At 40.4% G+C, this 27,056-nt stretch overlaps 1 protein-coding gene across 3 annotated transcripts in view; it reads left to right on the top strand.

Annotated features, from left to right (window-relative positions):
• Positions 1 to 27,056, top strand: part of DDC (dopa decarboxylase) — a 72,910-nt gene that overhangs the window by 9,980 nt on the left and 35,874 nt on the right. The window contains exons 1-5 of one of the 3 annotated variants that reach the window (XM_021385790.1): positions 5,026 to 5,425; positions 11,610 to 11,844; positions 19,346 to 19,459; positions 20,127 to 20,246; positions 24,905 to 25,039. In XM_021385790.1, coding sequence (XP_021241465.1) covers positions 11,644 to 11,844; positions 19,346 to 19,459; positions 20,127 to 20,246; positions 24,905 to 25,039 — 570 coding nt within the window. In that variant the 5' untranslated portion in view covers positions 5,026 to 5,425; positions 11,610 to 11,643. Of the gene's footprint in view, positions 1 to 5,025; positions 5,426 to 11,609; positions 11,845 to 19,345; positions 19,460 to 20,126; positions 20,247 to 24,904; positions 25,040 to 27,056 lie in introns of those variants that run through there. The other 2 variants (XM_021385789.1, XM_021385791.1) reach the window with 2 other exon arrangements.

Raw genomic sequence — 27,056 nt, 5'->3', positions numbered from 1 at the left:
AGCTGTGCTGTGGTGAAGCTACCTGCAACCCCTTAAGCTGTTTTCTTCTCTGGCTGGCTGTTCTGCCTTCTAGCTGGAGATGATTGCCCTTCTTATAGAGCTGACAAGATGGTATGTGAATATTTGCTGGCTCTGATGGAAAGCCTCACGTTTTACTCTACATGCAACTTCCTAAGCAAAAATCACACATTACAGTCAAGCAGTTGAGGCATGTACATGTTTCACTGCCCTCTCTGAGATGGAGACAATAACCCACCACTGAAGGTAGCAAATGATACCTTCCCATTGCTTCAGCTGTGAACCTGCCTGTGACCAGAGACCTGTGGCTGTGAAAGATTCAGTTCCCACGCAGTTGTCCAGAGCCACGAGTCTGTTGTATGTAAAGTAATTTGTCCCTCTTGGAGAGAATTTAAGTCCATACACTTGGTAACTTTTGTTTTTGTGTTTGTATTAAGCATAAATCCTTCAGCAAGCTGGCATTGGTCTTCTCTAGAAGACCAATGTTCTTGCTGGCACAGCGCTGAGGTGGAGTTAAAAACCTCTGCAACAAAGCTGTCAGGGAAGAAGGGCAAGGAACTCCAGTATGCTCCCTTGCCATAGTACTTGCTGTAATTTCAGGCAGCTGAGACTGTGGTGTTGTTCTCATCCCATAAGGAATGACTGGAGGCTTACACTTACGACGAATGCTCTTCCAATCTTACTGAAAGCAGTGCATGGTGGTGCATAGTTCTTATGACAATGCATTAATCACAGGCGGTGACAAAATGCCTTTTGGACCAAGCATCATTCAAGGCCAGGTTGGAAGGGGCCTTGAGCAGCCTGGCAACCCTGCCCATGTGAGGGGCTGGAACTGGGTGGTCTTTAAGTTTTCTTCCAACCCCAGCCGTTCTGTGTTTCACTGTGATCTCTGATATCTTTATAAGCAACTATCAGAACAAACCACCTACATAAGAGCAAGCACTGCATTGTATTCCTTTTGAGTCTCAAAACATCTTGATCCTCATGCCTCATCTGGTTCCATCTTGAGCAGCCTATTTAGTTCACAAACTTGTTGCTGTAATATGCTTTTCTGACCTGAGGTCTTACTAGGCTCATAGTGCTTTAGGAAGTTCTTTCTGTGATCACTGTATAGCTGGATAAGTGCCCCAGCGGTGCCTGCATCCCTAGGTTAAACACATCCCAGCTTATGGCACAAGCTATTCCTATCTCTGTACTGGAAGAACATGCATGCTGTGATTGCAGCCTGTGACTCTTCACAGCCTGTCAGCTTTCCTATTGACACTTCTTCAGTTCATGACAACCTCTCTCTTTTCTTTAGGCTTGCTTCCATAAGACTAAAATGCTTAGGTTGCCTTGAGCCAGAAAGTGTATATTAAATCTTCTGAAGCTATACATTTGAGTTTGTGTCCACATTCACTGTTCACTTTATTAGCAGCTCCTTTTTATCCATCTTTGGTTTACCTTCACATGTTCACACAGTAATACAGAACTGAATAGGGAAAACAAGTCACATAAAATATTCATGAAAGATAAGATACTTTCCCAGTTTGTCAGTTCTGTCTGAGATTCATCTCCTGGCTAATCTGTTGCAAAGTCTACTTATGTTCTGCAGGAGATTTAGTTTTTATCCTTGTACAATGCAAGTAATCCATCTATTTGTGTCTGAAAGCTTTATTTCATTTACTCTCTTCCAAAGGAAATGCACCCACTGTTGTTTTTTTTCCCAGAAAATTTAGTTGCACATTTCTGCTAAAATATTCACTTGTCTCATCTTTGTGACTCACACAAGTTTGGACCTTGTTTATGGAATATATAAGGACATATGGTACATCAGAGTGATTCTTAACTTCTCTTTCTTTCCTTTTTCTTGTTGTAGATAATTTTCTCTTCCATTACCAATATTATTGCATTCATGAAAGAGTATGTTGAGGGAAAAAAAAAAAGAGCCAGATAACAACAGGGTTCTGCTACTATTTCCTTCTGGAGAAGCAACAGGGAAGCAGGAAAAAAGGCCTGCAGCCTCCAGACATCAAACTACAGATCTGCTGTGAATCAAGCACTCCATTTGACACCAAATGGAGAAAACAGGAACAAGCTTTATGGTAATATGATTCCTTCAAGTTATTTATTTTCTTAGTATCTAAGATATTGGTGATACCTGAGTCGATTTGAAGTCGCTCACGTTATAGCTCCAAACAGGCTTGTTCAAATAATACTAGACTTGGTGATCTACAGCACAAACACACTGTGCCCAAATGTAGTCACACCAGGGGGACAGCATGAAATGTGTTGTGCTATTCATCATGGGTGAGGGCAAAATAAAGCTGGGAGTAACCAACCTAATTATAACTGGACTGAAGGGTTGGGTGAAGTACCTTTCAATTTCGAAGCTGCATTATGCAGCAATGGAAGAGATGAAAAATATTGGGAAGTGGGTACAAGCTGTTTAGCTGCCACAGCTTTGATCCATGCCTGGTTCTCACAGACTGGCACATGGGACCGCAAAGAGACTGATAACACATTGTCTGTATCCTCTCCAGTACTGAGCTGGAGCCTCCTGTTCAAACACGTTATCTTTCCCCCTCGTTTCCAAACCAGAGTTCAGCAAAGATGTTAAAACAGTGTTGAATTGGTACTATCATTACATGGGCAAACGTCAGTATATATCATCATTGGAGTGACAAATTCCTATCTGAAAAAACATGTTGGAGCCCATCTCCTGTTAGCTCCTCTGAGTAATATGATCTGTTGGTTGCTCACCAACAAATCTTGGCCTTTACACCTTTCAGGATCATCTTGCACATGGGTATCTTAAATTTTTAAACAATTTTGCAGTACAGGGAAGCTCTCTTACTTCCATGTTTCAGCAATAAGAGAAACTCTCTCGGAAAGAGCCAGACCACTCAAAGGTCTGAAACAAATGTGCAGGGCCACAGCTTACACCTGGTGTACTGGGCCTACATGGCGAAGGTTTGGTAGCAGGGTGCTTCAAAGGCGGCCTCTGCTCGCAGAGCCCGACACTGTCTTGTGTCAGACCAGCGCAGAGCTGCTCCTCAGGGGACTCGCTGCTGCCACAGCTGCGCTGTGAGCAACGCTGGGTGCGTGCCTCGGGGAAAGCAGAGCTAAGGAAGGGAAACGCAGTGGATGTGGCCTGAAGGAGGCACAGCCCACGGATACACCCGTGGGGAGCGGCCCGCGGTGGAGCGGGAGGGCTGGGGGAGCCGCCGCCTGGGCGAGCCGTGGGGAGCTGTGCCTGAAGGTGGACCCCGCGGGACTGGGAGAGCTGCAGGCTCTGGAAGGCACACGTGGGATCAGTTCGGGAAGGGTGGCACTGTGGGAGGGAGCCACTGGAGCTGAGGCAGAGAGCGACCAGGGAGGAGCGGCAGAGACAGAACGTTAAGGGCTGACAGCAGCACCTCACTCCCCGTTCCCTTGCACTGTTCAGGGGGAGAAAGTAGGTGAAGGTGGATGGGGAGGAAGGAGTTCTTAGTTTGCTTTTAGCTCTCACTGCTCTAGTCTGTTAGCAGTAGGCAGTAAATTACGCTGATCTCCCAACACTGTCTGTTTTGCCCATGACAGCGAATAATGAGCGGTCTCCTGTCCTTATCTCAACCATTGTATTTTCTCCCTCTTCTTTTGAGGAAGGGAAGTGAGAGAGCAGCGTGGTGAAGCTCAGCTATCAGTATGAAATAGTCTTGGTTTTGTCTTTCAAAGAAAAATTCCATATTCGTGTATTAACCAAGAGTTGATAAGGAGAATTAGGAAGGGTAGTATTAGCCAGTAGAATCATTAGACTTACAGGGAGAGACTTGGGAAATACCTTTTAGAAAGGCATGTATTTCCCATTTTTCACCTTCTCTGCTGTACCTCTCACATTTTATTTCCTTTTTCTTCCCGAGGGAGTAAATAAACATATTTTGCTTTGAAAATGTAAGTATTCTATGGTCATAGGAACTTTTAAGGCAGATAACATATACAGCAGAAAGGTAAAACACACATCAGATTACTCTGAGGTGTCAGTTCAGCAATGTGATCGAAAGCAGTGTTAATGGCAGATTCATGTTTTAAATTTCCTTTGGAATTTATTTACTTTTGCAAGCTGTTCAGATGAGGCATCAAAACTAGTTTGAGTTATCTTTGTGTTTACTAGACATGGCTTCTGTTTCTGCTACTCTTAGATTTGTACAATGTATTTTGAATTTTCAGCCTTTTCACCTGAAGGCAGGAAGAAAGGAAAACAATAATAGGGAATATCTCCAAAGCACTTTTATTCTGGTGAGTTTCACATTTGTCCAGGCTGTAACTGTACTCACTCAAGAGTGGGTTTGTGGTGGAAAATGGAGAGCCAGCCATAAGTGACAGTGGGATTTCTTGATGTTTGGAAGGTGATGTGCTGATCCTACAGCAGGCACAACCCGAGAACTGAAAATGCAGGTCTGATCACAGAGAATGTCAGGCGCAACAAGCACAGTGAATCCTTCAAGCCCATCCACAGTTTTTAGGTTATGTTTTTTATTCTGAACAGGCTTTTTCAGAATGGTCAGCAGTTATAATTGGGCTTGCATCAGTGTAACAGCAAACATAGCCACGAGTGTTTTGAAATACTAGGCAGTCAGAAGAGAATGTTTTCCTCCTTTGCAACAAGCCTAGCTGTAATGCTGCTGTGGGAGCAGAGGCAGTCCTGGAGCTCCTGCCGCTGCTACCTGGCTGTAAGCTGCTTAAGGCTGTGAAATGCTGGTAATGCTTTTTAAAACAAACTTAATAAAAAGCAACAGGCAGTTATCTGGATTCATCTTAAAAAAGAGAACTCCTCATAAAGCTTTCCTTTGAGAACAGAGAAAAATTTGAAAATTTCCTGTTGCTTTTAAGTATGCCTCCAACAAAAGAGAGGAACTGGAAGAAGTTAGATGCAGTATAACAGAGGATTATTGTGACACTGTTAATCGGATATGTTTGCCAGTTCAGTGTTGCAGAGAGTTGAGTGGTATTTCAACCCCACCTGTGCTTTCCTCCCTAAAAGAGCATTTCACAAGGGGACTCAGTGGACTGCTCCTACAGCAGCAGCCACAGCAGAGGTACCACGCAGCGTGTGAGGCAGACCAGGAGTGTGTGTGGTCAGACGCTAGCAGAAGGAAACAGACGACTTCACTCAGCAGTTAGCATAGGTAATGGCTGCTTTTCCCTGAGATCCCTCTGCCCTTTGGGCAGCTTTTTTCTCTATATTTTGGAGGAGGTGTGAGAGGAGGGGGGGGATGCTGCTGCTGAACGTTGAATGCAAAGCACTTGGCTGTGATAGGCTGAAGGGACGGGGGGTACTCTGCCTATATATACTGGCAGCTGCATCCTCTGTGCTCTACAGCTGTCACAGAGGAGGAAGGAGAGGCAGTGAGAGACAGAGGGGAAGGAAAGACCTCATCAACTCCCTGTAAGTATTATTCTTTGCCCTTCAAGCTTTATGGTTATTCAGCTATTCAATTTAGTGGTGGGTTGTTAGAGTTAGAGTAGTATGGTTAGGTTGCGGTTGGATTTGATGAGCTTGAAGGTCTTTTCAAACCTGAGAAGTTCTATGATTCTATTCTATGGTTCTAACTCAAGTAAGTATGTTTGGATTAGTGTGAGAATTGGTTACTTGGAGTTGAAGCTCAGTTAATAAACAGCCAGCCTGTGTTATTTTAGGGATAATCTGGGATGCCTAGAAAAGCACTCCCTTTTAATCTAAGTTTTCTCAACGTAGTGTGCACCTCTCTATTTATGTTTATGTGTTTTTACATAATTTATGTCATCTACAACCATTTGTGTATATGTATGCAGAATCCTGTACATCCAGAAGTTTATAGCTTGCTTTTCCAAGTGCACCAGTTCTGAATAATCATGCAGGCCTTGAGAAATTCTCTGCCAAATAGTTTGCATAATAACGTTTTCAAGATACATCCAACACATGACTTATTAGGGTGAAGTTTTCCTGAGAAGTAACCCTTCCCCAGCAATAAAAACTCAAAAAGGAAAATTAACAAGTGGCAGACTGTGCCAGTGAGAGCACTGAGTAAAAACAGCAACTTCTAATTGGAAAATGGCATTACTAAGTGAAACATAGGGCCTGTAACATATATACCTAACTCTTCCCTGACGCAAACGTGGAAGTATAGAGCAGACTCGGTTCCTTTCTACTCTAAGTTAAAATTCATCCTGAAGTCCTCGTTCAAGCCAGTAGTAGAAATTTAGCTTAACAGTAGCAACAGCCAGAAAAACCTTCTGCTTGTTGGGTTCAACAGCACAAAGTCCTCGAGGCTTCAGCAGTGTCACTGTAGCATCCCAAGCCTTTCAGTTACACCGCATTCTGCAACAAACAGTTGGCAGAATAGAAAGCGGGCTTGTCTCTTTTATTGGAAAGATATATAGTTATTGCTTTTTTGAGCTAATGCAGCCATCAGTTTAAGGTGCTGTTGGTGCCCATGCATTCTTCCTTTCTGTATTTAATACTAGGGGCTGCTTAAACTTGTTATTGATGGGAGCTTTTTTTTATTTTGCTTTGGTCAGCTAGAGAACAGGTTTTCATAAAATTACACTGGATATACGTCCACTTACATTTAGTTTTTTCCTTTTCTTTTTCCTTGCTTTTCTCCTCCTTTTTCTCTCTTCTTTCTTTTCTGTTTTTTCCTCCCTTTTTTTTCTCATTTAATAATTTCTGAGGAATATTTAGAGATCTTTCACATTAGTTAATACAAAAAACAAATTCTAAAATTACAGATGATGCTTTGTTAACAGAAATCATTAATAATCAAAATGATCTCTGCAGAATATTGTATCTACAAGTGTATAGCGTTCATTTGTATGGTTTAGTTTCACATAAAGTAGAAAATGTTTTGTGAATGAACATCATCCTGAATATAACTAGAGGTGAAAACCTGTTTGTGGTAACTTCAGTGACATAAAATATTACCATGTCTAATTTCAGAGCACTGAGGTGGGAGTAGTTTAAACAAAGCAGCAAAGGTTATGTCAACTTAAGATCGTGTAGCATACTTGTCCTGTGACATATCCCAGCAAAACTGAAGAACAAAGAGCTTACATACGAGTAAAAATGAAGATAAGTTCATATAATTTAAGGTTAATATGGTTGTTCTTGCTTTTACCTGAAGTAATAGCAAAACTCAGTCTATCTTCTGCTGTGAAGTAGGACTTGATCCAAAGAGGTACAGTGGTGACAACATCCGTGGACTCTTGCTGGTTAGAAAAGTACTCAGACATCATATGTTTGATGAATTGGTATTTTATCAGTCAGAGTGAGGCTGTTAATGAATTTGAATACAATGCCCTTCCAAACTAGTAGGGGTTGATGGTTAGGCAAGGTGCCTCCTGGAAAGCTGTGCTCACCTCACTTGGAGCTCATCTGGCCAATGTTGAATGTGCGGAAGTAAATTGTGGGAGGTGTAGTACGGAGCCTTTATTGGTCTGCATGCCCTTGGGAAAAACAGACCCTATTAAACACTTTATAGAGAGGATCAGTTTCTGTGAAGCTTCTGTTTGGTTTTGGAAACTCAGCCTGTATTATTTTGCAGTTGAAGTTCCTTCAACTTGCGTGAATCTTTCCAAGTACGCACAGATTTTAGCTCTCAGCCCTTTGGAAAATATGGTTGTTCTCAAATGGTCCGTACCCTAAGGGCTGAGCTGTCTGAAGTATTTTGCTTCTTAGAAAATCACATTCTGTATTTCCAGAACATCCTGCACACGGGGAGGTTCTCTGTGCATTGTGTTGATGCATTATACATGTTGCACATGCGTGTGAGAGGCACAAGAGAGAAATTCTCTGTACCAGTAGAGAGGTGAAGTAATTTCTGTCTTTGTAGTGCTAACTGGTCAGCATTACAGTTGCCAGATATTCAGTCTACTGGATGTGGCTTCTGTAGCAAGTAGTGCTATTAGGCAGATGGAGCGAGATCTATTTGAGGAGAATAAAAATAGGGGCAAGATTGTAAGTGGTCTAGTCACTCATAGAAGGACAGATGTAAAATAGGGAGTGAAAAGGAAAACACTGCAGTTAACTCATGGTTGATTTGGGATGGATGCTTCATTTTCCCTTTTTTTGTGTGTGTGCCTGATCTTCTGAGATCAATTACCTATCCCATGCAAAACAGTGAGGATTCCCTTGTACTTTAATTCTTTTTCCTGAAGGTTGAGAATGCTGTTGCAGCAGTGTGTTATAAGAAAAGCAGCACAGCCAAAGCAATGTTAGGATGGGCCTCCCATTCTCAGGAAGAAGTATAGTTAGCAAAGAACAAATAAGAGCTCAGCAATTATCTAAAGCTTGTATTTGGTGCAAGCAGCTGACAAATTTCAATCCGGTGGTGATGGGCCAAAGTCACAAAAATGTGTACCTGATGTCTAGATCCAAAGTTTATTTGCTTAACCTGATATCCAGAAAGAACTTTGTCCAATCTGCTATTAATAAAAAATGGCAATAAATTATATCAGCAAACTATATAGAAACAAGCTGATGCAAATAGTACTTGTAATAGAAAGAAATCTGAGATCCAAAAAAATCTAGGCAGTAGAAAAATGGTCACAAGCTGTATAATACAGTATCCATGGTGTAGTAATGTGGTAAAGTACATTTATTTTTATCTGTTTGTGAGTTGTTCTGAGCTTATGCTTGATGCTATTTAATTTATGCCATTTGATTTGTATTTTGGGAAGAGACCAAGTGATGCACAGACAACTCTGTCTTAAGTGGTCTATATTTGAGTGATAGCAAGTAAAGTTAGAGAGCCAATGAAAGGATAGTGTTACTCTTTATCTGTTCTGACATTGCACTGGGAGTTCATTGGACACGCAGACATGGAATAAAATGTTCAACTGAATGTTTCCAAGTCCTTAAGAATAATGGTAAGTCAGTGATAAGTGCCTTCTAGGTCAGTTCACTGTTGGGCACTCATAGCCTAAATTCTCGTTTTTACAGCTTTCATCTCTGAACCAAGTTGGGGAAATAACAACAACAACAAAAAAACCAAATTGCCATTGCAAGCTCTTTAGAACATGCTATAGCAATGAGCTGATGAATGAAGTAACTTAAAAAAAAAAAGCATAAATTAAGGGTTAAGGTAGAGATGCTTTGAAAAAGAAGTGAAGTATTGCAATATTTGGATTTCTTCTGGCAAAAATGTGTCACCGAAAGAACTGTGCCTTTGGGTGAAGTAGATTGCTGCTGCAGAGGTGCATACTGGTTATTGCAGTTCATGCTGACTTGTTTAGAGAGTTATTAAAACTTCGAACTGTGATGAACGATGTACCAGGATCTGAGAAAGATCCTAATTCCCCTTTCAGAAAGCTACAGAGAACCAAATAAACACTTACGTGATGGTTAAAGAGAACAATGTAATGCTGATGCAATAGCAAGAAGAATGGCTATGCCCTAGGGGGCTGGAAGTCCGTGGTACAGATCCTCACTTTCCTAAGTGGTTAGTGACCTATAGCAGCACCCTTCCTTCCTAAATAGCAGCAACAGCTGCTTTGCAGCAATCCCTCTATTTGTGGTGCAGAGATGTCTCAAGGATGATGTTAATCAGAAAGATCACTTTCTTTAATGATGGGACAGCGCTAATTCAAATGTAGTAACGCCGTGAAGGGTCTCTTTCCTCAAAATGATGCTCTCGGTTATAAATCCTCAGCAGAAATAATCAATAACTAAGAAATTGTCTCTTAATAACATAATATTCACATTTTGCTTAATATAATTATTTCCTTACAAAGTGAACATCTGAAGGTATGTGAACTAAGTATAATTATTATTTACACCAGCAGTGAGTGTCCTTGTTTTTCATACCAGTTTTCTTTCTGGATCACAAAGAACAACATCGTTCACTCAATGTGAGCGCATAAAGATGCTTGGGAGCTTTTTAGGCAGTGTTGTATTCACTGAGCTCCCAAAATGCATAGCCACATAAAGCACAAAAGTTGGGTGGGCCAGGATGGCAGGAGCAGGCACTCTAGCAATACAAAGTTGCCTGCACAGCTCCAGCTCAGTCATCCCAGCCATACAGCACCTTGGGTGTGCTCACCCAGTTTCTTCCTGGCACACAGCATAGCTGGAGCTCCAGCCCAGTGTCTTGGAAACAGGGACAGCCCCAGGCAGAGCTTCTTTGCATCCTCCTGTAAAATACAACACAGATAACTCTAAGTGAATTTGTACTGAAACCTCAATAAGAAATAAAGTTTTATTGTAAGCATCGTGGCATGTTTATTTACAGTGAAAGAGTAAAGATGCTGAATCTTCAAGCAAGATGGGAGGCAAAAAGTAGATAAAATGACAGGGCAGCCAATGTAACTGTGATAACCATGATTACTATGGCTTGGTGCTATGGATTATAATAGAGATGCGTAACATGCTATTTCCTTAGATCTCTTACTTAAAAGGCAAGAGGGAGCTGATTACAATGTGAGCAGTGCCACATTCTTGTGTTGACCAGCTGCAGTAGGGATTAAATCTGTCATTTCTGTATCTTTGTCAGTGTGCCTCTGCTGCTCACCTGCCTGTGTTAATCTAATGTACTTCATGATGTAGACGTCAAAGCTTTAGCAGCCTTGTTTACTCCTATGCAGTGTCCAGGAAAACTGGAGTGGAGCAGAATACGGTGCTGCATGGATATTGGCACAATATGCAGGAATAAAAGAACATATGGTCTGGTTTTTGCAAAGGGCCATAAAAGTGATCTTATAAATCACCCGAATAACAGGTCTGTGTTGTGGATGGAGACAACTACACTATATCTCTCACTAGTAAGATAGAAGCAGGAATATATTTATTGATATATTATGGATATAATATATATAAAATAGTGATTTAGATATTAGGAGGAAGTTTTTCACACAGAGGGTGGTGACGCACTGGAACAGGTTGCCCAAGGAGGTTGTGGATGCCCCGTCCCTGGAGGCATTCAAGGCCAGGCTGGATGTGGCTCTGGGCAGCCTGGTCTAGAGGTTGGTGACCCTGCGCTTAGCAGGAGGGTTGAAACTTGATGATCTTTGAGGTCCTTTTCAACTCAGGCCATTCTATGATTCTGTGATTTAACAGTGACTTACCAAGATTTGAGGTAGCTTGATACACTTGATTATTTACTGCACAGAGGTTGAGGTTAAACACACACATGTAGGAGACCCTCTTGTTGAGTCACAAGGCTCAGAGTGGACCCCCTTGCTTTCTAAACTCCTTGAACCGTGAAGGTAATGAGCCCAAGTGCGGCAGAATCCACTCTTATTCCCAGACCTGGTCAATAGTTTACGTCTAAGTGAGCATATGTGAACAATCAATCTAAGATATAATCATAGCAAAGCTAATGAAGCTTGAAATAAACTATTAATCACTTATTGAGGATCTGTATCAGCAAGGCATTTTGACATGAAGGTGTAAGGGATCTCTGCAGCAACTGTAATCTCAAGAGTCATCCCAGCTTGAGGGCACATCCTGTCATACAGCCTCCTGTCATGCAGTAGAGCAAGGCCAGGACGAAGGAGGAAGTTGGGAGAAAGAAAGAAGTTGGGGGGGTGGGAAGCACACCATCGCAGTCTGAAACTGGCAATATTTTCTTTCAGATGGGACTTTTCTTTCTTTTTAGGGTTTTTTCTGCCAAGTCCTAAGCTCTGATACCTATGGATGCTGCAGAGTTCCGCAAGAGGGGGAAGGAGATGGTGGACTATGTTGCAGATTACCTGGAGAAGATAGAAAAAAGACAGGTCTTCCCAGATGTGGAACCAGGATATTTGAGGACCCTCATTCCAGACTGTGCACCACAGGATCCTGAGAGCTTTGAGGATGTCTTTAAAGACATTGAGAAGATCATTATGCCAGGGGTAAGGAAAATAGATCTGTCGTGCAATATTCAATACTGCATCTAGGTATTCAAAAACAAGAAGAAAAGCGTGGATGAAGATTGTGCAGATCAACTTTTACAAACAGAAGTACCTACATTGCTTAGCTTTTAAAAGGGAGGAATCTGTTACATATCTGTAGTTAAACGTGATCCAACACTTGACTAACATTTTCTGCTCTTTCTAGAAATAATCAAATGATTATTTTGCTTTATGTGAGGCTTGCTTTTGGAGATAATCCCCTTTTCTATCTTGAATTGGTTAAGGCAGAGCTTTCTGACTTTCAATTTCATGTGATACTTTTGCTGCTTGCAAAGCACAGTAAATATTTTCTAAAATGGAATTTTTATTAGTCTACTGCACATAAAATGTTCCTTCAAACTGATCTTTAAATATTGAAGCTCTCTTTTGAGATTTCTTTTTATTAGAGATCTGACTAGAAAGGATTCTCTTCAATATTTGTCATGTTGACATATTCTCCTAAATGCTGACTTCCAGTACATTTTTAGGCAGATGGTCACTGCCTAAATATTAGTCTTTCGATAGGTAAGTGTTGAACAGACAGTGTAAATCAAAGCATCTGGCATTTGTTCAGCTCTGAATCTTCCATTTCTTCAGTCATGCTATACTTTTTTATTTAAAATATACGTTTGTCTCCTAATGATTTCAAACAGCTTGAAAAGGATTGGATGATTAATGGATGTTAATTAAAAATACCTCCTTTGGATCCCTGCAATAATCATTTTGGATTACTTTTCTGGGTATAGATAGGTGGTACAATTGTTATGTGACTAAACATAGAATCGCTCCCCTGTAGATGTGTTTAGTCAGTGTACTTTAACACCAATTCCTTTTCATTGACCAATGTAAATATTTGATACATTTTTATCCCATTTCCCTTGGTGCCAACCCTGCTGTCCTTTCACTGACTAAAACTCCACTGAAGTCAATGGAAATTGCTGCACTCTTCACAAAGATCTGTGGATAAAGTCTTAAATCCAACAGAATTAAATTACTGTGAATTCAATAAGAGAATTATGACCAAAGTATGCAAATACTTTGATTGTTGCTCATAGCGTTGCTGTTTAAATATTATGTGCATTATAATACACTGTAGTTCATTTTAAAGACAGCTTATACCAAATGCCCATACTATATGATGATGATAAAACATTAAATATAAAAATATATTTAGTTTTGAAAGCCTTTTCTATTTCACTGGAGGAAAATATTAACCATTCTTTTTTCTGTCAAGTAGAACAGACAATGCTTTGCCAGTCAGAATACTTTAGAATGCTCAATGAAATAATAACAAATCAAAAAATGAGAGATGAATCATTTGAGAATAGAAGGTGAGACACTGAATTCCAATTATTTCATTGTGTCATGTTCCCTCTTACCTAAATTGGTTTTGCAAATAAACAGCAAATAACTATTGACTTAGTGAAAGTGATGCATTTTGAAGAAAAAATGTTTTATCCAAAACTTTTGTCTGGTATGAAATAACAGTATTTGTGACACAATGAGTGTGAGTATATAAATCCTAGTTCTTATAGTTACCTCTGATTCTGCCTGTGTTGTTTATATTAAGTACTGAAGTCTCGTGAAAACTGTCACAGGATAGCTTAGGATGGATAGCACCTCTGGAGATCATACAGTCCACCTCCCTGCCAAGAGCAGAGTCAGTCAGGCAGGATCATGGCAAAGTGAGTGCTGAAGATGTCCAAGGATTATGTCTTTGCTACCTCACTTTCCTGTTCCAAAGTTTGATCATCCTCACAGTAAAAGAAGTTCTTATATTTATTTAAGGGGAATTTCCTGTGTTTCAATTTCTAGGTATCTTGTCTTGACACTGGATACCACTGAAAAGAACGTGGCTTCATCTTCTTTATATACTCTAATGAGGCATTTATACACCTTCACAAATTCCCTCACCTGGGCTTTCTCCAAGCTGAACAATCTTAGCTCTCTCAGTTTCTTGTTATACATATGAGTGATGCTCCACTCCATTAACTGATTTCATGGCCCTTCATTGGACTCACTTCAGAATGTCCATGTATTTCTTGTATTGAAGAAGCCTGAGTTGGATACAAACTGCTGAAATGGCCTCACCAGTCCCGAGTAAAGGGAAAGAATCATTTCTCTTCACTTGTTGGCAACAGCTTTCCTGATGTAGCCCGGATACTGTTAGCCTTTTTGCCAAAAGGGCACATTGATAAGTCATGTTCAATTTAGTGTTCACCATTAACCCTAAGTTCAGTTCTGCTGGGCTGCTTTCCATAGTTGATCCCTGGCCTGTACTAGTTCAGGGTGTAGTTCCTACCCAACTACAGGTTTTTACATTTATCTCTGAAATTCATGGGATTCCTGCTGGCTCGTTTCTGCACCTTGTTGAGGACCTGCTGAATTGTAAGGTGACCTTACAGTGTGTAGAACTAGAAGAAGTTTATGTCATCTGCAAACCTTCTGAGGGAGCACTCCATCCTGTTGTCCAGTAGTTACTAAAGAGTACTGGACATAGTTTTGAGTACACCAGTCATGACTGGTCTCCTGCTGGACTTGATGCTGCTGGCAGTTTAGCCACTTTTCATTCCACTTCACTGTCTACTTCTCTAGGCCATACTTCGTCGGTGTCAGTGAGGATGTTATGGGAGACACTATCAAAAGTCTTGCGAAATTCAAGATAAATGATAGCTTATGGTCTCCCCTTGTCTGCCAAGCCAGTCATCTTGTAGAAGGCTGTCAGGTTGCTTAGACACGGTTTTTCCCTTCATAAATCTTTGCTGCCTAGTCTAATTTACCTTCTTGTCATTAATATGTTTGGAAATAGCTTCAAAGTTCCATCATCTTCCCTGGGGTTGAGCTGAGGGCTGTCATTTCCTGAATACTTCTTCCCCTCCTTGAAGATAGGGCCAACATTTGCTGTTGTTTTTCTTTTTTTTTTTCCCAGTCCTGCAGACACGCTGCAGAGCTGCTTCCTCCCATGGGACCTTTATTGGGGTTGAGCCTTCTGATGTGCTAGGGGTAGTCATTCCAGTTACTGCTGGGCACCATGTGCTATGGAGCATGACCACCACTGTAGAGCCCATGTGGACTAACCTTAGCAGGGTTTCTGGAGCCCTTCTGGCCATTTTTCTGCGTATGCTGCTGCATAAACTTGTATCAATTGGCTGCTTCTGTTAGCTGTGCCTATAGACACGGAAGTGTGAAAATGATGGTACTGTACGAAAACATGGAGGCAGGGAGCATAACAAAAGCTTAGGATAGGAAGAATTATTAACATTTGTTTTAGAGCCCTTTAAAACTATCTGTAGTTGATTTTAAGGACTTCTGAAATTGGCTGTAGGAACAATCTACCCTGATTACATTTACTTTCATTTTCTTCCCATGATTTTCCTGACAAGGCTAACAATTGTTAGTACACCTATTGTTTTCCAGCTGTAGCACTTTTCCTGTGTTTTACTCAGGAATGTCATATTTTGATTTTATAAATGAGGAATGAATATTCTTCAGCGAGAATAAGTAATATGACAGAGGCCATAAAACATCACATTTCCCATTAGCTATCAGTGGACCATAAGCGATTCGTGTTTCCTTCATGTTGACATCTATACATTACTGGCTGTGTTCAGGTATTTGCTACTTATTTGATGGCTTAAAAAGTGACAATGGCATGCCTACAGAAAACAAAGGATCAGTTAACAGTGTAAAGCAATAATACAGTATCCATTGCTGTCGTTACCCAATAGGAGAATAAGCATTCTTGAGTGGAAAAATTCATTGTGAAGACTTGTGATATTGGCTGTACAGCAGTTCACTAAATGATAATAACCAAAATGGTGCTAAGCTCCTGTTATTAACAGAGGAACTGATCTCTACAGCAGGAAGCCAAGGTGGAAGGGATCTGGATACAAAAATATCAGTGAGGGTCTTTTTCTGTCTCAGACTTACTTTGTTCTTTGGAAATATCTGTCCTCCTTTTTTGGAGCTAAAAATGCTCAAGTTTAGTTGTGATTGCACGTAGTACCAAGACACTAATTTGCCACACACTGGATTCCTCAACCTATGGGCTTTCAGCTGAAGCACCTATCACTGCAATGCGTTGAAGGAAGACTCTTGTTCACACTAAGCAAGCCGCAGAAAGAAAGGCATCCTTAGATGAGATCTGAGAAATGAAATGTCTCTGAGAAGCATTAGTGTGGTAATTACTGAACCCAAGATACTTGTGTATCACAGTTTATCAGCAGATGACTAAACAAACAAGCATCAGTTGTGTCACACCCTTTGCAATATTTGACTAAGTGTGTCTGTTGGCAAAAGAGATGAATTTCACAGCTGATTCACATGGAGGGGGAGGCAGGCAGAAGGAGAAGAATCACAGCTGCACTTGCCCTGGGGCTTTTGGCTTTTTCACTTTGTGAGAGTGGTGCAAATGGTATCTGCTGTGTTTCATCAGACAAATGGCTCCCAGCAAGTAGGCAGTTTAACTTGATTAACCCAAGATGAATGTCAAAAGTCTAGCAGATCACAAAGGATTATAGCTGGGGAGATGAGCAGTGGCAGTCCTGGTTCATTATGAATGTCAGTGAAAGTCTGTGCATGTGAGTCCTATCAGGGACTGCTGTTCATTGAGTATTTTTAATCTGTTTATTGTTTTGCTGTTAATAACCATGTCCCACTCCATTTTTTTCTGATTTCTAAAAGAAGGTGTCTACCACAAGTGCTCTAAATCTTCATTACAGCAAAGAAATATCCCTACTGTATAGAGCATAGACAGACAAAAACATTCACAGTGGCTTGCCTTTGAATTGGTGATTTGAGAAGGTTTGGACCTAGGGACCAGTAAGAGTGAAATCTTAAACTTACCATATACATGGCTATTTTAGGCAATAGAAAATGTAATGAGATGGTTTCACATGAAAGGGCAGGGGCATCTGAAAGGTATGTATGGTATACTGCAGTACAGAAAGTGACATCTGATTCATTATATATAAGAGCTAAGACAGTTTCCCCTTAGCATGGAGTATGTTCCCCAAGGAAGAGCTGCTTGTTGGCATAAAGGTTAGATGAGGAAATAAAATGAGTGTTTGCAGCCTGTGGAACAGTGGGAATGCATGCAGAACAAAACAGTAAGGAAAACACTGAGCTCAGGCAAGAGATAATGTGTGATCTTCCTATTCTTCACTTGTAACAGAAGAACTCCAATATTAAATAACAAATGATGTTTGGTTACAACCCCAGGCAACCCTACAGGCTTGGGGAGGAGTGGCTGGAGAGCTGCCTGACGGAAAGGGACCTTGGTGTGCTGATGGACAGTCGGCTGAATATGAGCCAGCAGTGTGCCCAGGTGGCCAAGAAGGCCAATGGCATCCTGGCTTGTATCAGGAACGGTGTGGTGAGCAGGACTAGGGAAGTCATCCTGCCCCTGTACTCGGCATTGGTGAGGCCTCACCTCGAGTATTCTGTTCAGTTTTGGGCACCTCAATACAGAATGGACATGGAGGTGCTGGAGCAGGTCCAAAGAAGGGCAACAAGGCTGGTGAAGGGATTGGAGAATATGGCCTACGAGGAGCGACTAAAGGAACTGGGGCTGTTTAGTCTGGGGAAGAGGAGGCTGAGGGAAGACCTCATTGCTCTCTTCAAACACCTGAAAGGTGATTGCAGTGAGAGTAGGGCTGGTCTCTTCCACTGGTGACAGATGACAGGACAAGGGGAAATGGCCTCAAGTTGCGCCAGGGGAGGTTTAGGCTTGTGTCAACGGTTTACAGGCGTTCGGCCTGGTTCCATGACGAAGGGGACGGGGGATCCACGGGTCCACGCCCCGGGAAAAGGGAAAAGGGGGAAAGGGTAAGGAGATGGCCCTGAGAGCAAAGAACAGCGGCAACAATCTGAGGAGAAACAAACTAATTTACTAAATAAGATATCGGAATGCAAAACAACACACTATAATACAATATAATTACAATTTAAGCTGTTATATCCGCTACAGAGAGAGAGAATGTCCCAAAATCAAGGTAGGCCTTACTCTACTACCGATGATAAGACGGCTGGAGAGCGAGGTGCTGCCAAAACGAGAGACGGCGGAAAAAGGGACGAGGTCTCGTGATCTGCAAGTTTTTATACTGCGAGCTTTTATCTTTCCCCTCCGGCTGGAAAATGGTAACAGAGGAGCAAAGTACTGTAGGGAATGTAGTAGTCCTTCTCTTCTGAGAACCAGGTACATTCATTACATGATGTTATGATGTGGAGTACCAATAACCGAAAATCATAAAACCATGACAGCTGGGTATCAGGAAAAACTTCTTAACAGAAAAGGTTGTTAAGCACTGGAACAGGCTCCCCAGAGGGGTGGTTCAGTCACCATCCCTGAATGTGTTTAAAAACCGTTTGGATGTGGTGCTTGGGGACATGACTTAGCAGTGGGTTGTTAGGTTAGTATGGTTAGGTTGTGGTTGGACTTGATGATCTTGAAGGTCTTTTCCAACCTGAGCAATTCTATGATTCAAAACAAACAAAAAACCTAACAGTGTAAGACAAGGCTAGCTTCAGTAACTCAGCAGCCTCTGGATTTCTAGCTGAGGAAAAGCTCTTGTAAGTGTTCTGCTGAATTTTTCCTTATAGTTCATCAAATTATCTAGAAGTATTTTTTCTTAAATTTACCTTTTATCTTGAATAAGAAAGCTGCTTTTACCAAGCATTTCATACCTTATTATTTCCACTGAGCATTACAATGTGGCAGTGCATTTCCTGTTTTCAAATTTTATTAGATTGGAGTTGTGGAGCGCTATCGAGTATCTTGTAAAGTCTTGCTTAGGTATTGCAAAAGACAGTTCTAAATATGGTTGCTGCAAAACAATCACTAGGTTTTGTGCAGTTATTGTGTTGTTCTTATTAATTTGCACAAATTAGAACTGTACATAAATCATAATCTGTTACTGGAAGATGATAGTGTAATCTTCTGGAGAAAGCACTGAATACTGGAATGGATTCTTTCATTTTGGGGGAGGGGCTATTTGGCCAAACTTGGTGCATGAATTTGAGCAAATAAAAGCAAGGTCTATGCACTTAAAGACGCCCTTGCTAAGTGAGTTGCATGACAGAGACCAAATAAATACTCTGGAGGAGTCCCCGAAAGCAGAGGATCAAGAACAGTGCTCTGCATAGAAATTCACACTGCCACTATGCAAACAGTTCTTACGTCCTAGGCTGACAAATGTAGAGCTCTGATTTTGGGACTTTTAGGAGGTAGGGACAAGAACTAAATTCAGTTGAACGTTTTCTTTCTAATTTGAGTAAAAGGGGGATTTAAGAAAAAGAAAAAGAGAAAAACAAGCTAATGTTCTCTGAAAAATGGGATCCTATGTCATAGCCATATAATGAAGAACTGTTGACTGGTCCCAACCTCCAATCCTTTTCTGATTTTGTGACAGTTTGGTTCTGCTTCCTGCATTGGTTAAAAACAACTGTTTTTCTCTTACTACAGGTGACTCACTGGCACAGTCCCTACTTTTTTGCCTACTTCCCTGCAGCTAGTTCTTTCCCAGCTCTTCTTGCAGACATGTTATGTGGTGGAATAGGATGTGTGGGCTTCTCTTGGGTAAGTTTATTGGGGTATATATAGCTATGAGGTAACGATGCTTCCCCTTGCCAAGATTTTAAGTGTTTCAATGATATTCTTCAGTGAAATTATTGATTAATAGCAATGAAGTCATAGGACTATTTTTTATAAGTACATTTCCTTGACTTATTGTTTTCACATAGATACCATGAATGATTTCAGTAATAAAAGACTATTTCCTCTTGGAAGTTCTCTCCTAGAAAAATTACCATCACTTAGAATTAGTATTAATGGTGCAAGCTTACTGTTTACTCACTGCATAGTATGACTGTTGCTTACTGCCTGGTTGTGTTACTTCTCATATCATGGAAAATTATGTTCAAAAAAAACATTGGTACCAGATGGGCTCTTCTCAGAAAAGGCTGGTACTGGATGTGGGAAAAAAAGAAAAGTTCTCAAGGTACAAATCCTAGCTTTGACATTTGACAGTCACAGTTCTTCCATATGAGGTCCAGTTTGACATTTTTTAATAATTAGGAATACCGTTCACAAAGTGGTTGTTAGGTCCCTAATTTAGCCTAGTAAAGTTAGCAAGTCTCTTCCTCTGTATTCTAAAGATAGAGGGAGAGGGATCCACCAGGGCAAGACTTTTGTTTCTCTTCATACCCTACTGAGGTTATTCTCTCTGTTCTTGTTTTCATCACAGGCCGCAAGTCCAGCTTGCACAGAACTGGAGACTGTCATGCTGGATTGGTTAGGGAAGATGATCAGCCTGCCTGAAGAGTTTTTAGCTGGGAAGGATGGGCAAGGTGGAGGAGTCATTCAGGTAAGAGAAAGAATACAGGTAAAAGAATACAGGATGAGTTTGTGGTCTTTATGGCTTTGTAAAACCATCATACCAAAACTATTAATAAAAGATATTTTTGTTGTCACTTGAGTTCCTTTTAAATTTTCAGAAAGACTGATGCATGGGGGAATGTCCACGAGGGGGTAGGAACATTCATGGCAGTAATGGAAAAAAAACACAACAAACAACACAGAAGCTCTCAAATACTGTTCTCTGTGAAAAACTCTTATCAGCAATTTAAGAAAGTTATCAACAATGTGCAGAAATGTTTAATGCCTGAAAATGACAATAAAAAATCTTCATAAGTAGAAATATACGTGAGGATTATGAGTAAAGCAAAAGGGTTTAGAAAAGTTTCCCTGAAGTTCGTTTTAGAGATCTTCAAATATTTGTTTCACTCAGTTTCCAAAACAGCCTTCCTTTTTTTTTTTTTTTACGTTTTCAGAAAAGTGTCAGAAATCAAACAATAGACAAGAATATAGTAGAGAAACTACTTAAAGTAGAAGTAACTCAGTGTAGTAGAAAGTCTCTTAATCTTTTTTAAAGAAGTTGACATGATTTTAAGAAGTTTTACTTGCATAAAAAAATGAGAAGTTTTGAACTGGAAAGATAGAATGAAGTGCAGCTACTTAAAATTTGAACCTGAAGTGTTTTGTCAATAGATAATACAGTTTTCAGTCTACAGTTCCATATCCAACATAAAGCAACTCTCCAAACTTTTGGAAAGTTGTCTCCTTAATGAAAGCCTACACTATCTGAACAGAATATCTGTATGATAATGAATACATTATCAATGGGCGATCTTGCATGCATAATAAAGCTATATAGATTGTCTGCCATGGCTTGCTCCTCTAGTGCATGATCTTTATTCAAATGCACAGAATTTGGTCATGGTTATTCACCTAATTAAAATAGATGTCTGTCATGGGAAAGACAGAATTTTAAATATTTTTTCTTTGCTCATTTGATAATCTCTGAAGTCCAGTGATTGGAGATATAGGCACAGTCTGTTTTATGCTTTGTTTTAAGCTAAGATTGGCTTCTAAAATGCATCTGAACTACATGCTAAAAACAGGGGCTTCTTTCATTGGTCTCAGCTGTAATCACCAGCATATTTCAGTGAATTCTGTCCAACATCTTCCCAGGCAAATATGAATTTAACCCGAATGGTATAATTCTCATAGGTGGAACTGCATCTACACCTATGTACTTTTCAGAGTAACTCTTTACTGATCCTGCTTGCTCTGTCAGGACCTTTTCCATTACGATTACTAGGCAGAGGGCTATGTTCAAGAAATCAAGCTTTTGTCATGCATCTCTGATATTTATTTTGTACCAGTAAAAGAGAGCAATTACGCCTGATGGTTATCAGCAGGAAAAATTGCCCTTCCAGGCTGACAGTGCTGGATTGCCCATAATTTTCATCAGACACAAATCGGTTTCAAGAATCGAAAGTATGCTCTGTGTTCTTGCTTACGATGAAGCCATTTATGCTGCAGATCTTGTCTTGCTCTTGAAACAATAATGGTACAAATAAGAGAGCGTGAGGCAAAAGCAACGTGAGAGGGTGAAACTGCCAGTCATTCCCTTGGCAAATACCAAGTAATTATTGCAGTATTGGGTAAAACTGAGTGTGAAAATTAGCTCTTAATTACATCTGAAAGCCTATGTCAATATGAAGCACTGTGTTATTGTGAGAAGGATGACACTTGAAAATGGCAAAAGATGAAAGAAAATTTCAGTTCAGAGCTCTGGTGGACATGAACATCAGCTCTTACTGATATTTCTTCCGCCTCTTGAGCCTGCTTGCCATGGCAACCTTTGTTTGCTTGCGGTAAAAGGAAAGGTATCATCATCCTTCACTTAATGCAGAATGCAGCATTCAAGAGGGGAAAAAACAGCTTTTAAAAATGAGAAAGCTACTTTCTTCGTGAAGCTTGTCTGAATATAGCACACATATCCTGCTGTTCATTCTAGACAAACTGCTGAAAAGTTTGAATTTTAAAGAGTTTTCTTTAAACTCTGGAAAGAAAAAGTATTTTAAGAGTGAAACAAAATTAGACTCAGCCTATCTTTGGTCTGGCAAGAAACATCGTGATTTTCCCATCGGTAAACAGTAGTTCAAGAACCAGGGGATTTTTTCCTCCGAATCATTTAGTGCAAGACTGTGGTGCCAAGTGAACAGAGGAACCCTACAAACCACGTTTACAAACACTTTTGTTCAAAAAAGGTGACTAATGGAATTGGAGGAAAGGTGGAAAAAAGTCTGTCGTGAGCCATCAAAATGCATTTCCAGGTGCCTTAAGGCTATATTCCAGCTTTGCTATCAGTAGGCAAGATTCAGCCGCATAGATGGCCTTTTCCTGTCTAACCTTGATTCCGTGGAATGAGATTTAGACAAGAGCTATTGTTTTTGGTGTCTGGGCACCAGATGGATGAACAACAGCCAGGACACCAGAACAGATCGTGGCACTCCTCAGAAGACTGAGGCTTTTCCTGAGCCCAAGTGATTTGCCTTGATTAACCCCCAGAATAGCGAGGGCTTAGATTTCCAAATTAATGCCTTAACTTTTGGAATTTCCTACAGCCATTTTCCTGTATACACTTTTGCGCATTATTAAAAATATAAATTCCTTACATGTCCTAGAAAGATGCTAAGAGTTTTACAAGGCCTTATCATTGCCAAAAACAAAAAAATATAAAGCTGTTTTTTCCATATATACTTGAAAGATTTTAATGTGCCCTCATAATCATGTATTTTAATAACAAGTCATACTTTTTCCCACATAGTAAATGGAGGGATGCTAGAGCAAACTTTATAGTGAAGAACCCAGGTTTAGAAAGGTTGTTTTGAGTGACTTGTGGAATTAAGATAAAACCTTCACACAGGTTCTATGTTGCCCACCTTCCTTCTGTAGACATACAACTTACCTGAAAGACTGTATGAACACCACAATAAGTTGCAGCAGTTTGCACAAATGAGAAGTATTTTCATCTTCTGAATTGCTGGAAATGGTGTTTCGGGCAGTACAGTATGGTATAGGGATTCTACCATATTATGGTTTTTGTAGTTAATGGACAGAATTTCCTTCATCCTTTGCCTCACATAAAAGTGCTACTTTACTTGAGCCAATAGCGGTACACATCATCTTATAACATTCTGTGTAGGGTGTATGCCTTCCTATAATGTTTTGTGTATATTATTCTGCATTTTGTAGTGTTTCCTCCAGTTGCTGTAAGGCTGTGAGCATCAGCAGCAGCCAGGAGTGTTTCTTACTCATCTTTGTATTTTGCTGCAGGCTCTGGGGTTTACATCCTCAAATGCCACATCCCTGGAAAGACAGATAAAACCTCTTCAGGGCAATGCATTTAATAAATGTTTAGAGACTGTCCTTTTTCCTGGTTACTCTGTTCAGTTTCAGCTGCTTTGAGGGCTTACTCACTGCTGATGTGAAAAAGCAGCTCTGTCTTTTGTTAATAGCTCAGCTAACTTCAGTATTTGGAGGAAGTCTAAGTTCACTGGGATCATTTTCATGTATGAAATCTGTAGTATCAGCTCTACCTCCAGGGAAGAAATAAGACTTCTAAATACTTAATTACCTCGTAATTAGTAAGTATGCACAGGTCTTTAGTAAAAGGGGGATAGAATTTTGGTACAGAATAAGAAACATCACTCCAAAATCAACTTGTTTGTACTGGGTAGTTCTGAGGTATACTCATTAATATAAGCAGGTGTATTCATTGCAGTGTTATGTGCTTGGCAGAGGAAGACTTGCATGATAGTTGCTCAACTTTGAAAGTACCTAAAACTTCTCTCTTGAGTATGCACGCCCAGAAATACTGGCATTTATGAAGAGCAGTTTATAGCACGTTTAATCTGCCTGCTCCAGAGAAAAGCATACAAAATAATTTGTGGAAACTTGTATTCTCCTGTGAAATTTACAGATCAGTTGATACAAAAAATTCCCAGTCTTTATTGCCACAGAGTACCCAAAACACAATTGAAACTCCTTTGTTTGTTTGTTTTAGTCAAAATGCAATTTAGGAGTACTCTGTGTATTTTTGATGAAAGGAAAGTATATAAGTAATCCTTTGAAAAGCAGTCAACTATATTGAATCAGACCTTTTTTGCTTTTTCAGTATTTTTTCTCTTGACTACAATAACTTACTTGCTCAGGGTAACTCTAAGTATTAAATACGCACTATAGCTAGGCATGTTGCCTGACAGAAATGAGAGCTGTCAGTCAGATTCTGATTGAAGTTAAACATGAAATCCAGAATAACAGAAATCAGCAGTTACTCTGACATGGCTGCTGGTCAACAGATGATCAGTGTCTGATTCTTGAGTGCATTTTCACATGCACTTAAATCTGTGAGTCCGACTTTCTAGCACTGATTTCAAGACTGGTGCCTAAACTGAACAAGCATTGAGCAGACAAACAGAGGCATCGGGGAAGAGGAGACAAAGGTCAAAAAGAGATTTCCTCGCTTGCTGTCACACCTTCTCTTAGAAAGCACGAGATTGTGCAATTTCTCATATGCAATTTCTGTTACCAATTTTACAAATTCATACAAAAGAAGATGGTGCTTTTCCTCTGGGATGTTTTCCTTTTGAACTTTCCTTCAATTTGTTACAGGGAAGTGCTAGTGAGGCCACCCTTGTTGCACTGCTTGCTGCAAGAACAAAAACCATCAGACGAGTGCAGTCAGAAAAGCCTGAGCTAACAGAGGCAGAGATCATGGGCAGGCTGGTGGCCTACGCTTCTGATCAGGTGAGTGCCCCTCAAAAACATGGAGCTGGAAACATGTTGTTCATACATAAAATAATTCGGCTATCTCAATAGGCAGATGAATTAACATACAAGCTCTTTGGATTAGGGACTATTTGGTTTTGCTTGTTTAAATCTTATTGTACAGCATAAATGGGCTGGAATCTCATGTATGCTACCATAATATAAATTGTTACTACCTGGAGGTCGATGTCACATAAGTATTGCTTCTCTTGAAGTAAATCAAGATATTTGAGTAAGATGTTAATTTCACTTGTGTTGAGTAAGTCTTGATCATATTTTGTCACATATAGGCCTGTGTGCCCATGTCTGCATATGCAGACATACACACATACATTTTCCCCCTGCGTGCATGGATGCAGAGGCTTGCACACACAGACAAACCCACTGCATGAATATATGGCAGATTTGTCATACTACTTCAAGAAATTCAGAACATTCTAAAACTCCTAAAATCTCTATCAATCTAGCTAAGAAATGTAGGAAAACAAAAAACCATAATCCTTGGTTTCTGTGAGTGGTATTTAGCAGACTGAATGAGGCTAAATTCTCAGCAGGTCAGGACTGTGAGAGGCTTTTACTGTTAATTAAAGCAAATTTTAGTTTTGTGAGTTCTGCTGCTCTTACCTTCCTAACACTCTAATCCTATTGAAGGGCCATGCAGTGTTGCTCCTCTCAATAGCTGTGACATTTTCTTAGTTAAATGTCAATGAGATAGAGGGGAAATTTCTTAGCACTTGATGTTTAATTCAAAGCAATATCTGATTATGCAGAATAAAACAGCCAGGTTTCAGGTTTGCCTCCATTTACTACTGTTAGTTAAAAAGTATTGGAAAGCAATGTAAGAGTACATTAAGAGAGAAAAGGGAATTGGTGGGTGAGAGCAGTCAGGGCAAGCAAATATGAGGGCAGACAACTGTTTTCAAAAGGCACAAAAGATACTTGTTCTTTTTTTGTCTGGGACCCTAAGGTCTGTGTTCTGCACAAACTTTGACCCAGTGATGCACAAAGCCTGCTACTTGTTTTCATTTTTTCTGCCCCATGTAAATGACTGACTTGAAATGAGGACTGACAGGCCTCCATGTCTGCTGAAGGTCAGGGGATCTTCTGTTTACAGAAGGATTTGCCTTAAGATGTTGCTGACCTTTAAAAGCAGATTGTTGCAGAGCTCACCGGTCTTTCTGCATTAAGAACGGACCTGTGTGACTCATAGGCAATAATCCACAAAAGAAAGTAAGCCTAAGCCACTGTGAGGGAGAGAAAACCATGCACTAGCAGAGCAAAACAGTGCAAGACTGCAATAGCAGGGTGGCAAAAAGCTGATCAGTAGAGAGACTCAGATCTCACATTTCTTGGGAGATCATTTTAGCTTTTATGTATTTCAGGAAGTCCCACTGAAACTGTTCTGCTTTGTATTAATGAGCACAAAGCGGGGACAGCAATTTTCCCCAGTAACTACTTGAGGGTCTGGAGGCAATGGAAGTGCCTGGGTTCCCCTGGCTGAGGCACGTACTGCAGGGCCATTGAATGTGAGACCTCAGAGATGGGAGAAGGACCCGGCAACCCCTGACAGTAGACACCTGACTATTTGGGACCAGGACAGAAGTCAGGGGAGTTATTTGATATTTTTCAGTTTTCTTAGACCATTACCTTCACTGACTTTTTAAAAAATATATATATTTATTTATTTATGACTGTGTTTCCTCTAGCTACCTTAAGCAGCTGCCCACTCATTTCATTTTTAGTTATTTTTCTCTTAGAGGATGGTTGGAGGTTTCTGGGTACATTGCTGAGCTCTAGGTCAGCAGCGTGTCACTGAAGATTTGCCCTAAACCAGAAGTATCTTTGTGGTTTTAACCCTCAGCTTGTGAATGGCTATAGTTATCAAAGAGCCTAGTTACTACGTGAGGCGCTTGAGGAAGTAATCCTTAAGTTCTGACTCGCTAAGAACCGCTGTGTATTACTGTAGTTTACTTATTTAAAATTCTTCCCTTGTATA

The sequence above is a fragment of the Numida meleagris genome, chromosome 2, assembly GCF_002078875.1.
Source record: "Numida meleagris isolate 19003 breed g44 Domestic line chromosome 2, NumMel1.0, whole genome shotgun sequence".
In the NCBI taxonomy this organism is placed as follows: domain Eukaryota; kingdom Metazoa; phylum Chordata; class Aves; order Galliformes; family Numididae; genus Numida; species Numida meleagris.
This window is presented reverse-complemented; position numbering and strand designations above follow the sequence as displayed.